Raw genomic sequence first — 15,677 nt, 5'->3', positions numbered from 1 at the left:
GCATGGTTACAAATGTGATATTGATTTTATACAACAGTTCAATAAACAATAAGTTAATATCAAGAGACTTACGTTATAGACACCATATTGGCTGTTTTTGCGCTATTTCGCCAACAACAACAACAGAAAAAGCATTCCAAACACAGCCACAGCACAGTTTTGCGTCTCTGATCAACATGATGGTGTTTCGTTCCTGAATGAATCAACTGTTTAAATGATTCGGTTCAATCGCAATGACTCACTTATTAACAGTGACTTGCTGACACCTACTGGCGGTTTTAATTTCACATTTAAAGTATGTTTTGATCTTTTTTCCCTTATAATTTCAAATGAGTATTCAACATTTTATGTCTTATATATCAAAACATTATTTCTGCTTTTGTAACTGCAGGTTAAATGCATTCATGTCCTGCATTAAACAGTGTGTAAATACATCTAAATGCCACTTCCGATGAAGCTTCTGTGTTTCCTCTGCATTGAAAAGATGAATTTTGTTGATACTGATTTAATTTGCCTGGTAACAGCCCAAATGTCTTATTATTCTAAATAACTGATTCCTTTAATTAAAAACAACTAGTTTGAGATTTATAGGCCTATCCCGGGGGTTTCAAGCTCAGTTCCTGGAGGGTCGAAGCCCTGCAGAGTTTAGTTCCAACCCTGCTCCAACACACATACCATGTAGTTTTCAAATAAGCCTAAAAGATTAGATTAGCTGGATCAGATGTGTTTAATTAGGGTTATATCTAAACTGTGCAGGGCTGTGGCCCTCCAGAAACTGAGTTTGACACCCTTGGTCTATCCCATTTTTGCCTCCCTGCCACTATTAAAATGTAACCAAGTAATTCTTACTTTAAGAATTACATTTTAAATGAGCTACTTTTTACTTTTACTTGAGTAGATTTTTAGACTGGTACTTTTGCTTGTATTTAAGTAAAATGTCTTTAATGTAATGGTACTTTTACTTGAGTAGAATATTTTCGTACTCTTTCCACCTCTGATGATATGCATCTTCTATTGTGGTGTAACAGTGGTCCAGTATATTATAGTCTGTTGTAGGACATGTAACATGCTGTATGTATTTTGGCAGTTCACTGGAGAGATTTGCTTTATTAAAGTCACCAAGAATGATTATAATAGAGTCCGGGTGTTGTTGTTCTGTGTCTGCGATCTCATCAGCCAGCCGTTGTAACGCTGCATTCACACACTCTTGCGGAGGAATGTAAACACGCTTGCACATCTTAAAACGCTTGAACAGCACTGCTGCTCCGCCGACTACAATGTTCAGCAAAATGTCCAAGTAATCAAAAACCGGTAGAAGATTGTGTGATGTGTACTGCCGAATGTTCAGCAGTTCATCCCTGGTAAAAAACTTGTGTTTGAAAAACTAACAAAAACATTAAAACAACTGGAGAGCCCCACACCGAGGTGGCCATACGCGGCGTCATCTTGGAGTAGATTACAATCCCACCAGGGTCAGAAATGAACTTTTCCATTAAGGGGCAATTTTTGCAATTTTCTGCTTTTTTGAGTAACGGCTTGTCATATATTCTGGCTCTGGTTTCACAGACAAACATGTTGGTCCATGATGTTAAGTCTAGTCTAGCGCAAGTTATGCAAAAAATCCCGTTATAATTCAATTAAATTCAAGTTTATTTGTATAGCGCTTTTCACGATACAAATCGTTGCAAAGCAACTTTACAGCAAATTACGTTTCTACAATATTTAGTGGTAGCTTATCTGTGGTGACTGTCAGTTAATGTACATATGGCAGAAATGTACGGAAAAATCAATTAAAGACGTAATCAAACAGATGATGAACACTATTAACAGAAATTATTATATGATGCATTCAAACTAGCAAAATTTGGTAATTCTGTATGTTGTTTCAGAGTTGGCATCATCTGAGGTCCTCTGAGGGGTTGGCATCATCTCTTCTCAGGTGTTCTGGATCCAGACTGAAGCTTGTGTAAATCCTAGTTACCAAGGGATGTCAATCCCGTGGCAAAAACAGAGAAACAAATAGAGACATAATTAGCGTAGCTGCTGCCCATGCATTTTTGCCATGGGCCCCCGAATCTTTTATTTACACAATTACTGAAGTTACGAAATGAATCTTTTATTTACATTGTATCTGCACTGTGTTGTTTAAGATGCCTCTTTTTGTTGTTTACAATGCAATTTTTGCCCCTTTATCTTGAATTTATGGGGTATTTTTATTCATTTTGGTGGCATTTTTGCCATGCGCCCCCTTTAATTTCCGACCCTGAATCCCACCAAACTTGAAGCGGAATTTGTCTACTACTTTCCCCCTTTTCAGCACCATGGATCTGGACTTGGCAGGCTTAAAACTTATCCTTGCCTAGTATATGACTTTTTCCAGGCCCTGGAGTATCCACAGTGAAATCCACCATGGGAGTTGGTACATCCAACAGGGCTCTGAGGGGCTTAGCTCTTGCTCCCTTTTAGGCTAACTCAGGGTGTTGTGCGGGTAACAATCTACTTCCTCCTTGGAACAAGTTAGATGTCCACTTTGCTTCTGCTCCAAAAGCTGTTTTGTGAACCTGAAGGGACTGGCCATAAACGCGGCTTGCTTCCTTGCTCTTTCTCCACCTTCTGTCCCACTCTGTTCTGCACAGGGTCACAAGTTCCTTCCTAAAGCTATACCGGAGCTTGACTAGTGGAGGTTTCTCCTCCTAAGTTTCTACCTTGAACTGTCTTGCCCAAAGTGCAGAGCTCTTGCCGCAGCTTGTGGATCTTGTCTGCCCTTTGGTTCATGGTGTATTTTGGTCTGCTGGTCTTGCACTCTTCAATGCCAAACCTCTCTGTTGCAAAATTGACAATGATGGTGGTCACCATCTCAAGCCATTTATCTGCATCTCCCTTTGCTGTGGTGTTAATGATTCTTGCCACATCTTCGTTGAACTGGTGCCATGCTCTATACTGGTTTGCCGCAGGCCACTTGATCAGATGATTCTGAACTACTTTATCTGGAGCCGAAGAGTTTTGCGCTTGGAGTTTCTGGGCACTGTGGGGTGTCTCCAGGCTGGGCTCCTCTTGCGTCTCACCAGAAGTAATGTTGCACTGTGCTTATCTGCACCATGCATTTAATTTTGCCCTGATGGATTTTAAAGCCACATTCATTCTTCAGTCATTCATTCCTGCATCAAATGTAAGTTTAAAACTTAAAAGCTTAGTTTAAAACGTGTTTATGATTTCTCATTTAGGAATTAATAAGGCAATCCATGTAATATGCGCATTGGTATGGAGTAAAGGAGGGTTCACTTATCTTAGATGTTGATTTCAGATGCTTTCTGAAAGCGTGCTACAAACTGCTACAGCAAACACTGGTCAAGTATTTGAATGTTGAGCAGCAAGCTCATTGGATGTTAATGCAACAGAAATCAAGCACCATGTAGATAACAATGTGATTACTAGTAGATTGAGTTAAGGACCTATCAGCTTAGAGTTTAAATGACAGAACTTTTTGTATTTCAGTAGTCTGTACAGGTTACTTTGATTCGTTTTATGTAGCTGTTGTCTCCAGTCATCAATGTTTTGTTTTGTCCATTTAGCATCAAGACAGATTTTGGAACAAAGGAGTCTCCATATGTGCAGTTCTACTGTTATGCCTTTACAGTCTTGTCGGACATTTTAGTTCTGACTACAGCCTGTAAGATGGACCTGCACAAGTTTCCATTCGACATCCACAGCTGCAATCTGACACTTCAATCTTCAGCATATTCAAGTACATCAGAAATCCATGAATCAGGGTTGACAAACAAACATGGTTACTTCTAATAAACTGTTTGAGTTAATATAAATGAATATAATTATTGTGTCTGTTCCCACAGTTGAGGAGCTTAAAGTTCTAACATTCGCAGATTCAGAGTGGGTAACACACGAGTCGAAGCAGACCTTTCAGGCCCAGGGAGAGTGGGAGCTCCTCAGTATAAATATGGTTAAGTCTAATATTTCTGTGGGATATGAATGGGATATGAAGGATCAGCTGATATATCAGGTACAGTGCACAAGGTATGTAGTGTAAGACAATTTTAAATGTATAAATAAAATGGTAAAAACCACAACCAAATCATTGACCAAAGGGCTGGGTCGACAATATTGATGTATCATTTTTTAATTCATCTTCATTTTGATCAATTGAGATGTCTTAGTCTGTGCTGTTTTCATATAATGCGTGAACAAAAATTCACTAAACATTATTTGTAGTGAATTACATGTTCATTATAATTTTACTTATATATTTTAACCTTCTGTCTTCATTATTTAATGCATGGTTAAATAAACCTGTATTTTTTATTACAGCCACTGTTTAAATGTTTATATTTTCAAACAACCTTTGAAAATGCCCCTTACACTCAACACACCCTTGCAAGTATTCTTATATTTACAATATCTTACTATTTTATCTGGGGATGTGGCAAAGACTTAAGTTTAGCTTACCTGTCGAGAAAAAAAACTCTGCAACCCAGCCAGCAAACTCATGTGGGGCCCAGATGGGTGGCACCTGGGCTATCTAACTGGGACCCAACCAGTTTTGTCCTCAGTTTACATGAGGGCCCCACATGGGTCAGCCCAGATTAATGAATGAAATGAAAACTGCTCAGTATGCATACAACGAAGTGCTAAAAATAAGACTGAAGCAGCATTGCAGTTCATTAGATAATTAAGTGATTAATCGAGTATTGACTGAACATTGGTGACGAATGCCTGCTCAAGAAAAAAAGAGATGAGAAACACAACCACTATTGACTTCCAGCCACAGCCTGCAAAACAACTGCAAATAAAAGACATTAAAGGGGTCATATGATGCGATTTCAATTTGTCCTTTCTCAACAATAATGTACAGTATGTGGAAAATAATGTGTTTTTTTAACTTTAAACCGCATAAACACATTTCATTACACCAAATACACAAAATAATGTTCTTTTTAGCAGCATCATATGACCCCTTTAAATCTCTCAAGATCTCAGCAGAGGATGATTAAACAATTCCACAAACAGCATTACCAGCTTCATGCATTACTAACCAGATTAACTTTATTTTTTTCAGATGTCTACAAAAGTTCTAATTAAGAATTACAGAGGTTCAGATATTGATGTTTTATTGAAATCACATGCTGGGAGCCATAAATGACTTTTGCATGCTGCACCCAGAATGCACTGCAGCATAAATCATGTCACCGTTGTTGAGATTCATACACAGATCTTTGTCTGTGTGTGTTTAAATGATGCCGGAGCACAAAGCATTTTTCTTAAAATGTATTTTAATATTCTTCAGCACTGTTGAATGTCAAGGATTATTAATGTTAAATTATTAACACATCATTTATACCGTTAGGTATTAGGCTCTAGAATCAGACTATTGCATGATGATTGTCTTCATTATCACAGTTTCGTTTGCTTGTCTTGCCATAATGAACACAGTTAAAGCAGTCAAAGAAAAAGTAGTCAAAATTTTAAGGGCCAACTGCCCAACTAAAACAAACACTCTCCAACAAACCACAAACACTTCTCCATAATGATGACAAATATAACTTTCAATAAAACATCAACATCTAAACCTCTGTAATTCTCAATAAAACTTGTGTACATAGACAGACATCTGGGCCCCACATGGGTTTACTGGCTGGGAGTTTTGACCTCAGTTTCCATGGCGGCCCCACATGGGTTCATCAAAAAATGGACACTACTGAATGTTAAAAGTAACACTGAAGTAGTGTTAATGATATAAATAAGTGATTAATTAAGAAATTTTTCAGCATTAGTGATGAACCTGTTGTTAACAAACAGCTGGAAAGAAAAACAACAGGAACAGAAAAAAGAGAAACACAGCAACTACAACTGACTTCCAGCCACAGCCTTACGCCGGGCACACACTCCACAATTTTAGCCCCAATTTTCAATCGGCAACAGTTTTCTTGAAATCGCTGACAAATGCCCGAAATCAGAGGCAAATTGATGTTTGTTCACATGTGTTACAATCGTGTAGTGTGTATTATCAAAGATGCAATCTGAGAAAAGCGCTGATGCGTCGCTGATGCCTGTGAGATATTTAGCATGGTAAATATCTGGACCTGTCAGCGACTCAGAGTCCTGGGGGGTATTCCAGAAAGTAGGGTATTCTATCTAGTTGTACTGATATATATTAATTATAAAGCATGATTATAAAAAGGTAAAATTTAAATATTTAATTCTAATATATTTATTGTTTTATTGTCATCTCACACATCATGGATCTACATTACAATGGAAAAAATTTTCCTTTTGTAGCATATGCTATAATGTTGTCCTAGGATGAAATATATATTTGATATGTCTTATTATATAATTAGCATCAAACAAACAATGTAATTCTTATTATCAGTAATTAAAGATTAAATATTAAACACAAAGATTAAAAAATGATTGCACAACCACCAAATAGGTGGCGATGTGCACTAAGTAGGCTATGTAAATCGCCATTAAACAAAAGAAGAAGGACTTACTATCCCTGATAGCAAGCAACCATTGAATCAATGTTAAAAATTGTTGATTTGTCAATGTTAATTGCATTGAATCAACATCACTTTTGCACCGGCAATTAATGTTGAAAAAATATTGAAATTTCAACAAACCACCATTATTGTGATCCGCGTTTACTTTAGTTGGGCTCTTGACTCGTTGCACTTTAATATTCGATTTTTATTGTTACTTGCAACAATGTACAAAAATACATTTGTTGAGGCAATGAAAACTAACTAAGATCTTTTGGGATCAGGTTTTGGTGACCGTAATCATTGTGAGGTTATTTAAATAACTGCTCACAAGTGTGTTATGTTTTTTTTTATGTGTGAAACATTTGTGATACTACAGTGTGAGATTAAAACAGTGGTATGGCTTTCATACTTCTGTGAATTAACAGAAAATTCTATATAAAAAAAAAAAATCATTAAACTGCTGAATCAATTAGACATCAAGAATCAGCGTGTGAAACTCAACAATGGTGACAATCAACAAAAATCTAATTTTATGCTGAAATGCATGCTGGCTATCAACAGTACAAAACTCATTCATGATTCCCGGCATTGCAGTTGCAGTTGATCTGTTTATCTGAATTAGTTTCATGATTGTCACCATTGTTGAGGTTTGTATGATAAGTGTAGATGTCTAAATATTTCTGTATATTTTGCTACAGTATCTTTGCATTTGTGAAACAGAACATTTACAACAGTAATGAAAGATTGACTTCAACATTTTGAACGACTTCAGATGAGCACACACTGATCACAATAATGGTGGTTTGTTGAAATTTTAATATTTTTTCAACATTAATTGCGGGTGCAAAATTGATATTAAAGGGTTAGTTCACCCAAAAAATGAAAATTAGCCTCGAAGCATTCCAGGTGTATATGACTTTCATTTTTCAGAAAGTAAGTTCATTCAACTCAGAGTATGTTCCTGGTTAAGACTCAAGACATTCTCAACAGAGCGATGAATCGACGAGTCACTATGGAAACGGACGCTAAGAAAAAGCGCGCCATGCTGTTTCTTTCTTCTTCTTATGTTCAATGGTCGTTACGTGCTTAGTGCATATCGCCACCTAATTGATGGTTGTGCAATCATTTTTTCCATTTAATTTTTAATCCTTGAGTATATTAATTATATTGTTTGTTTGATGCTAATTATATATTAAGTCATATCAGATATGTATTTTGATTTAGAATTGAGACATTATAGAAAAAGCAGATACATGTGTGAGTTGATAATATAAAATGTAATAAATAAATATATAATAAATTAAACATTACCTTGTCATAGTGTTCTATAATTTATATAGATAACTGTTATATATGCCAATAAAATAAATAATAACCATATTAGAATAATATATTACCTTATTTATTACTTATATTAGTGCTTCATCATTAACATATCATACATATATATATATATATATATATATATACATTTATATATAATAGGCTATATTACATATCGTAATATTATATAATGTTGTGCGCTATCTGTCACGCCCACTGAAGGCTCGTCAGTAGATCACACGTGTGCTGACGTGAACTAACCCTGGAACATAACCTGCTCCGGAGCAGGTTACCTTCAGAGAGCAAGTTACTATGGTTACTTACATACCCTGAAAGTAACCTCCGATTTTGGAACTGAAAGCTGAGGTTATCCGCTCGCTTATCCTCAAACATACCCGGGTATGTCACATAACATGCTTTTTGGAATACCCCCCAGAAAGCCCCAGTTTGAAATGTGTTTTAACTGAAAATGACACCGGCGAGACAACCTACAGCCAATGAGAGAGCAATGTACATGGCAAGGGGGTGGAGTCATAGATCTGCAACAACACATTAGCATGCATGGCTTCTGCAAGCAACCATCTCTCGTTCCTATTCTTCTTGTCTGCAATACAGACAACTTGTATTGCAAGCTTCTGGCGGGCTTCAATTTCTAACAGGAAGAAATCCAGTCTCATGCAAGAACTCCTGTCCCACACATGATCTTACATTATTTCCTGCATCACTTATTACATATGTTTGGTTGTGAAAATGTAGTTTGAAGACCAGACAAAATTGTTGCCGATTCTTCCTATTGAAAAGTTGTGCAATGTGTGACCCCCTGTCACCAATCTGTTGTAGTGCACACAACAGCGAAAGAAAACCGAGATGACAGAAAGTGCATTCTAAAATAAAATGTAAACACATTGCAGTTTCGAATGATCTGTATGACCTAAAATTATGGAGTATGTTTCCGCTGTTCGATCGCGCCGGCGCCTCATGCACACACATACAGCATTGCAAACATTGCAGCCTGTTCATTATCAGAATAGAATACAGTCAACCAAACATATAGACACACTAGATAACAAACAAACAAAGTAGTTTCGCTTTCACAACGAAGCACACAGCGCCTTCACAACATGGCGGCGGCGGCAACAATACTACAGCGAGAATAAAAGTTACGCCTTCTTTCTTTGCGTGAACATTTGGGCGGCGTTATGCAAATCTTCCCAGATAGTGACGTAGACATGTGGGGGCGTGTTAGAACGAACCGTTTTAGGTAGGTGTGGCTGACTCTTAACTTTTATAAAGAATATCTCTTTGGATTTGAGACTTAGCAGAAGAAATATAAGTGTTGAAGGTTTCACAGAGGAGGTTTTGGACACCTCCTTTTCACTTTTTATCATAAACCAGAAAATGCTGTAACAGCCATAAAACATTTTTAGGAACAAAATGTAATATAAATAAATGGGATTGACTTATGAACAAACCTCTCAGTAAAAAATGGAAAGTCTGGGAATGTTCGGCTTAGGGCATGAGAAAAAATTAATTAGAAACAGCCTTTATAGAAACGTATTGTAATTGTTGCTTTTCTTTCCACTAGTCATGTTATGGAGGCAAAATAGTCCAAAATCTCCAATTGACCAGTGCATGTAAAAAGCATAATATTTCATTTAGCTTTAAAAGTAGGTTTTTCTTTAGTTGGTGCTGCCTACGGAAATGCTCTAAAATTAAAATATTGTTTACATGTGATATTACAGTTGTGTTGGAGGACAAAATGGTCAACCCTATTCACACTGAGGTTGATGACAGTGAAGACTCCATTACAATTCAGAGACAATAATTTTGTAATTGTAATTTGTAATTACTTTTAAAAGACAGTAATAAGTAATATATAACGTATAACATTTTGGAAGTAACTAACCCAACACTGATTACTGCATTACAGCAAAAAGTAATATACTACTGTAATGGCGTTACTTTTGTAATGTGTTACTCCCAACACTGTGTATATAGATAGATAGATAGATAGATAGATAGATAGATAGAATGATTTAAAACCATCATTAACTTGAATAAAAACATAAAAAAGCAAAAATACACATTATTTATCATTTTGTAGAAGTTGAAAAAAAAAAAGATGTGGAAATGGTGCATCACCATCTTGCTCTGACTTGATCGCACCTCACGTGTTGGTGTTTGGGCTCCAGTAACATGGCTGAGAACCACTGGTTTATATGTTTTCTGTTTCTACATGGCAGATCACCATAAAGAGGAGACCTCTGCTGTATGTCATCAACATCATACTTCCAGTATTTTTCTTTCTTGTGTTGGATGTGATGTCCTTCTTCATAGATGGACGTGGAACAGACAAGTTGAGCTTTAAAGTGACTTTACTGCTGTCTTTTTCTGTGTTGCTGCTGATTCTAAATGACACGCTGCCCTCTACAGCTGATAAAATCCCACTGATTGGTGAGTAACATCTGCTGATGCCACTCAAACAATATTTACACAGTGCACATATCATCTAACTACTGTTTACACTTAGTGCAAAGAAAATACCCAACAGCATATCTCAGTGGTTCTCAATTCCAGTCCTGTGGCCTGTAGCACAAAGCGAGATGAACAAACTCAGAGTTGCAGAGTAAGTTTTGAGTTGACAAAACCCGATAAAGCCAACCTGGGGCCTGTTCTTCGTATGTCGCTTATTACATCCGAGATGAAATGTCACATCCAAGATGTTGTGTCTTTAGAAAGAATGAACGGCACACTTAAACACTTGACACTTGCACTGATTTAGCGTGACTGCTCTCTTTACTGGTTTTTCATATATCAACTTTTACCGGAACACTTCCAGATACAACATAACACTGCATTCTGGGAGATATAGTTAAATAAACAACGTTAACAAAATACACAACACAAGATGATATCGTCGCGCTAATCAGGATCTGGCTAATTCGGTTCTTCGAACGCACCTGCTGTTGATGATTAGTATGGCTGGATTGAGTTATCTGAGATAAATGCGCGTTCATGGGTTGGTTTAAAAGGGGCTATGTATCGATACTCGAAGCGAGATGAAATGTCACATCCAAGATGATATCATCACGCTAATCAGGATCTGGCTAATTCGGTTCTTCGAACTCACCTGTTGTTGATGATTAGTATGGCTGGATTGAGTTATCTGAGATAAATGCGCGTTCATGGGTTGGTTTAAAAGGGGCTATGTATCGATACTCGAAGCCATGATCAGCAATGCAACGATTGGCTGGCGGCAAGACAGCAACGTAATGAAATCATATATTAAAAAAGACACCTGACGAAAAACTTGACAAATTTCTGGACTTTTATAAGGAAACAGCCAAGCGAACAAAACTACATACATTTTATAATAGATAAATGAAATGTGTTTTTATTTTATTACATTTTTTTACATGATTCCCAATTATTTATATTCACGATTTCTAATTTTTGTACAGGCTTTACATTTTTATTTCAATGTAGCAATTAGCAATTCATTTAATTTTATATTTGAACAGATTTGTTACGTGACAGCATTATTTAAAGTTTCTTAAGGGTCAAGATCATGTTATCTGCATCTCCTGCGCTCCATCAAGCCACTCCCATAATATCTGTCACCACTCAAATCAATGCACGACTCCACATTATCTGTATAGCATGTGTGTAAGACTCGAATACAATTATGAAGTAATCATTTTATGATCACAGTAAAACTGGCTGTGTCTATAGTATTAAAGACTACACAACATTATTATATTATCTTTAAAATACTTTTTAAATGATTATTATTTTAAATTATTGTCCCTGGATTAGTAGGGTACTCTTGTAATAAAGTAGCAGTGGTAGCAGACAGATTTTAAGTATCAGTTCTGCTTAAAAAGATGCAATCTAATCCTGTTTCCATGAAATAAGCCTGCTCCCGAGCAGGTTTAAGATTACGGACCTGTTGCTATGACAGCAACTCCGGGATGAGCTTCGAAGAACCAAATAATCCATGATCATGCCAAATTGTCAACAATCAAATCCAGCTAACTGAGTTAGCAACGTAGGAAGAACGGGCCCCAGGTTCACTGGGCTCACAAAGCTCGATATAAACCTTCTCTCCCAATTCAGAATTTGAACCAGAGTTTGTGATTAACTCTGGAGCGCGTGAACCTGAACGTGTGACACATTCAGCAAACAACCAATCACAGGGAACGTGTGGAGAGCATCAGCAAAGCATCAGTTGGATTCACTTCTCGCGAGAGTCAGCGCATTTCACTTTTCTGCTGAAGGTTAAGAGATGTCGTTATTAAAAATTTAATAAATTTAAATGCATTTACAAGGCAGGAATAAACACTTCTGCTGCAGCAAAAGTTTGGCAGCAGAAAGAAAATATATGTCTATGCATTTTAAAAGTTGGATATATTAAAGCTTATCTATATGTATGTGTGTGTATAGCCTATATACAGTATATAGCTTATATATGTATATACTGACTTTTTGTCTTTAAAATTCTTTGACTGTAAACTGCTTTAATTTGGAGTGAGAGATACGGGGGAGTGGCTTCATTGCACAAGATATATGTCACTTTGCTCACCGATGATTAGTCCAGTTTGGGTTTGTGATGTCTAACCCAGAATAAAACCTGCTCCGGAGCAGGGTAGCCGTGTAGCGTAAGTTACCATGGCGACGAAACCCGCTAAAAACCAACCCACCTTCTTGAGCCCGAAAACTCAGAGTTTGCTCAAACTAAATGTAAACTTACCTGGGTAAAACCTGAAACCGGCTTCGTGCTACAGGCCACTGGGGTACCAGTGCTCTGCACATTTTAAATGTCTTCCTTATTTAACACACCTGATTCAGGTGATTCATCATGTGATTCAGGCTTGTTCAGGTGTGTTATTAACCACCCCAGCCAAATAAGAATGATTAAAAGAAAAAAAAACACCAAGCAAATAAAATAAGGTATCAAAACCTTATTTTATTTGCTTGGCTTTTTTTTTTATCATTCTAATTTGGCTGGGTGGTTAATATCAAATTTTTCTGTGGTGTGACAAGCTCAGAACACATATTTATTATTACTTTACACAGACTTTAAGGTTGGAGCTTAACCCTGCAGCAAAGTGGACATCAGGGCCAGAGTTGAGAAACCCCCTGCACATTTTGTTTGTCTACCTTATTTAACACACCTGATTCAGATCATAAGCTCATTAGGAGAGAGCTCCATGCAAAGCCACTAGAAGGCAAGCCTGCATGCAACCTTTTGCCAAAAAAGCATAACGGCTAATGCAAATGCTTCCGTTTTGGCAGTACGTGGTAAAGGAGACCAGAGACTGTTTTTTTTTTTTTAATGGATGTCAATGGAGGAGAGTCTTCACTACACTGAATAAACAGCTTTTTCAAGGAAACAGTTTATCATTTAATGAATCAACAGCCTATCGGCTAATCTTCAATATGTTTTACACTGAACAATACTTTTGGATTGAACTATTTTTAGAGTTTACACCGAAAAAAAATGCTGTTTTATAAGAGAAGTCACTGACTTTTTGCGACAGGTGGGATTCAGCTTACGGCACTTGTCATTCATTCCTATGGTATCCGTAAACGGCGATTGAGTGTCGCACAACTCGGACTGAAATTCAATGACGTCAAGACTGTAATGTGATTAGTTATTAAAGGGGACCTATTATGCAAAAAATATTTTGTATAAGGCGTTTGAACAGTTGTGTGGCTGTAGTGTGTGAAAACAACCAGCCTATAATGGTAAAAATCCACCCACTCATTTTTTTTATAATCCCAATAAATAATAAACAGTCTCTGCAAACGAGCGGTTTCAGATTCTCCCTACGTACACGTCACTGAAGGGAAAAAGTCCCGCCCATTTGTGTCGCTCTCTGCCCTGTTAGCATAGACACAGCCCTGAGTGAGAAGCAGCAGTCTGCCATTACTGTTTTCTTGCTGTAGCTGCTGGAGATATACAATGTCAGCCCCAAACAGGCATTACAAGTGTTGTGTTTTGGGATGCACCAACGAATATAGGAGTCTCCATAGACTCCCTCCATCTGAGCCGCTGAGGACACTGTGGTTAAGTTTCATTTTCATATGAAAGCAATGTGAGTCGATTGCTTGAGAGTTTCTAACAGTTTCAGTGCATGAGATTATTTGTTGTTGCCGGTATTGCCGGAGCATGTGCTCTTGAAGCTCAGCCCTCTTCTGAAAAGGGAGGCGGGAGCACCAGCTCATTTGCATTTAAAGGGACAAACACAAAAACGGCACGTTTTGGCTCATACCCTAAAAGTGGCAAATTTAACAAGCTATAAAAAAATGATCTGTGGGGTATTTTGAGCTAAAACTTAACATACACACTCTGGGGACATCAGAGACTTATTTTGCATCTTGTAAAAAGGGGCATAATAGGTCCCCTTTAAGGCACATGTGATCCAAGTTGACCATTATACTTTCTCCAATAGTAAGTAATACAGAGCCTCTCATCTCCCAATAGTAAGACAATCTCTGCTCCATGCACTGAACTGAGTGTGTCAGATAAGAGAGACATACAAAATGTGTAAAGCGGTGGGTGGGACCAGGATTGAAAACCACTGATATAATCCATCAAGGTGTTATTTCAGAGGCATTTACCTGTTGCAGTCATACTGCTGTCTTCACAGGGATTTACTGCAGTGTGATTTTCAGTCTAATTGGCTTCAGCATTCTGGAGACCATCCTTGTGAATTTTCTGATGGCCAGAGGAGCAGAGAATAGACCAGCAGCATCAATAGAAACCACAACTGCTGGTAGGTTTACACAGAAGAAATATAGTAGAAAGAAATATAGTGAAGAAATATAGTGTTAATCCAGAGCCATGTTTTGTCTCACAGATGCTATAAGATCCCTGCAGCGCCCTCAAGGCTCAGTCAGAGATCAGAATGAACAACAATCTTGTACTCTGGACCTTCTGAAGCAGATTTTAACTGAGTATCTGGCTGGAACTCAACAAAACCAACAAGAAAAGGCATCTCTGTGCTGGACCAGCGTTTCAAGAATGACAGATGTGACCTTCTTGGTTCTTTACATAATAACCATTATTGTTTTTCTGTCTGTGCTTGGGAAGGATTGGTTTCCATAGTGATATCTTATATGATATGGCACACAGTAATAACTTTTATTCATAGTGTTTTATTCAAGAATGCAGGTTGGGTTTAGTTTCATATTCATGGAAAAATGATTTTTTTTTTCTCCTCGCAAAAACAATGAAAACAAACAAACATAAAAACACCAATCTCTAATGCTTGAGCTAACAATTGAAGGAATTAGAAAAACTGCACTAATTTATGTTTCAGTTCTACCTGCATACAAAAGAATAGACAATATGAAATCCATTGTTTTTTATGATTCAGATTCCTTTTACTGTAAACCATTCTACATTTCTGGTTCAATGTACATTCATGGCAACATCGTATCTTAAAGTAAATAGGTCAACATTAGCCTACTTTATAAAATGTACAGTAAGAAAGAAAGTAAGTGACAGAATTTAAAAATGGGTGCTCTTAGGTGTTGATAGTGCCCCCATCATCAATGATTTTATTGGGAAAGCCGGCATTGAAAATTGAAGAATTTAGAAACATGTTAATTGACTGTATATTCTGTGAAAACAATGTGATTTACAGAATCAGACCAATTTAATAAATGGCAATTTATAAAGTAATAAGTAAATAATTGAATAAATAAAAGAATGAATGACTAGATTATGAGTTTTTGAGGGTGTAAAAAAAAACAAAAAAAAACTGTAAAGTGTCCCTAATCCTCTCCTTCGGGTCAATTTGAGAACTTATATAGCCACACTGTAAAAATAAAAAAATAATAAAGTATATA

At 37.0% G+C, this 15,677-nt stretch overlaps 1 protein-coding gene across 1 annotated transcript in view; it reads left to right on the top strand.

Moving 5' to 3' along the window:
* The window catches only part of LOC107677842 (5-hydroxytryptamine receptor 3A-like), a 27,320-nt gene that overhangs the window by 11,322 nt on the left and 321 nt on the right, over positions 1-15,677 (top strand). Inside the window, exons 7-10 of the mRNA XM_016472929.1 lie at positions 3,573-3,745; positions 3,852-4,018; positions 10,064-10,274; positions 14,474-14,599. Of these exons, the coding sequence (XP_016328415.1) occupies positions 3,573-3,745; positions 3,852-4,018; positions 10,064-10,274; positions 14,474-14,599 (677 nt within the window). The remainder of the gene's footprint in view (positions 1-3,572; positions 3,746-3,851; positions 4,019-10,063; positions 10,275-14,473; positions 14,600-15,677) is intronic.

This window comes from Sinocyclocheilus anshuiensis, unplaced genomic scaffold (genome assembly GCF_001515605.1).
Source record: "Sinocyclocheilus anshuiensis isolate Anshui unplaced genomic scaffold, SAMN03320099.WGS_v1.1 scaffold173, whole genome shotgun sequence".
NCBI lineage: Eukaryota > Metazoa > Chordata > Actinopteri > Cypriniformes > Cyprinidae > Sinocyclocheilus > Sinocyclocheilus anshuiensis.
Note: the sequence above shows the minus strand (reverse complement) of the source record. Positions and strands in the feature narration are given on the sequence as shown.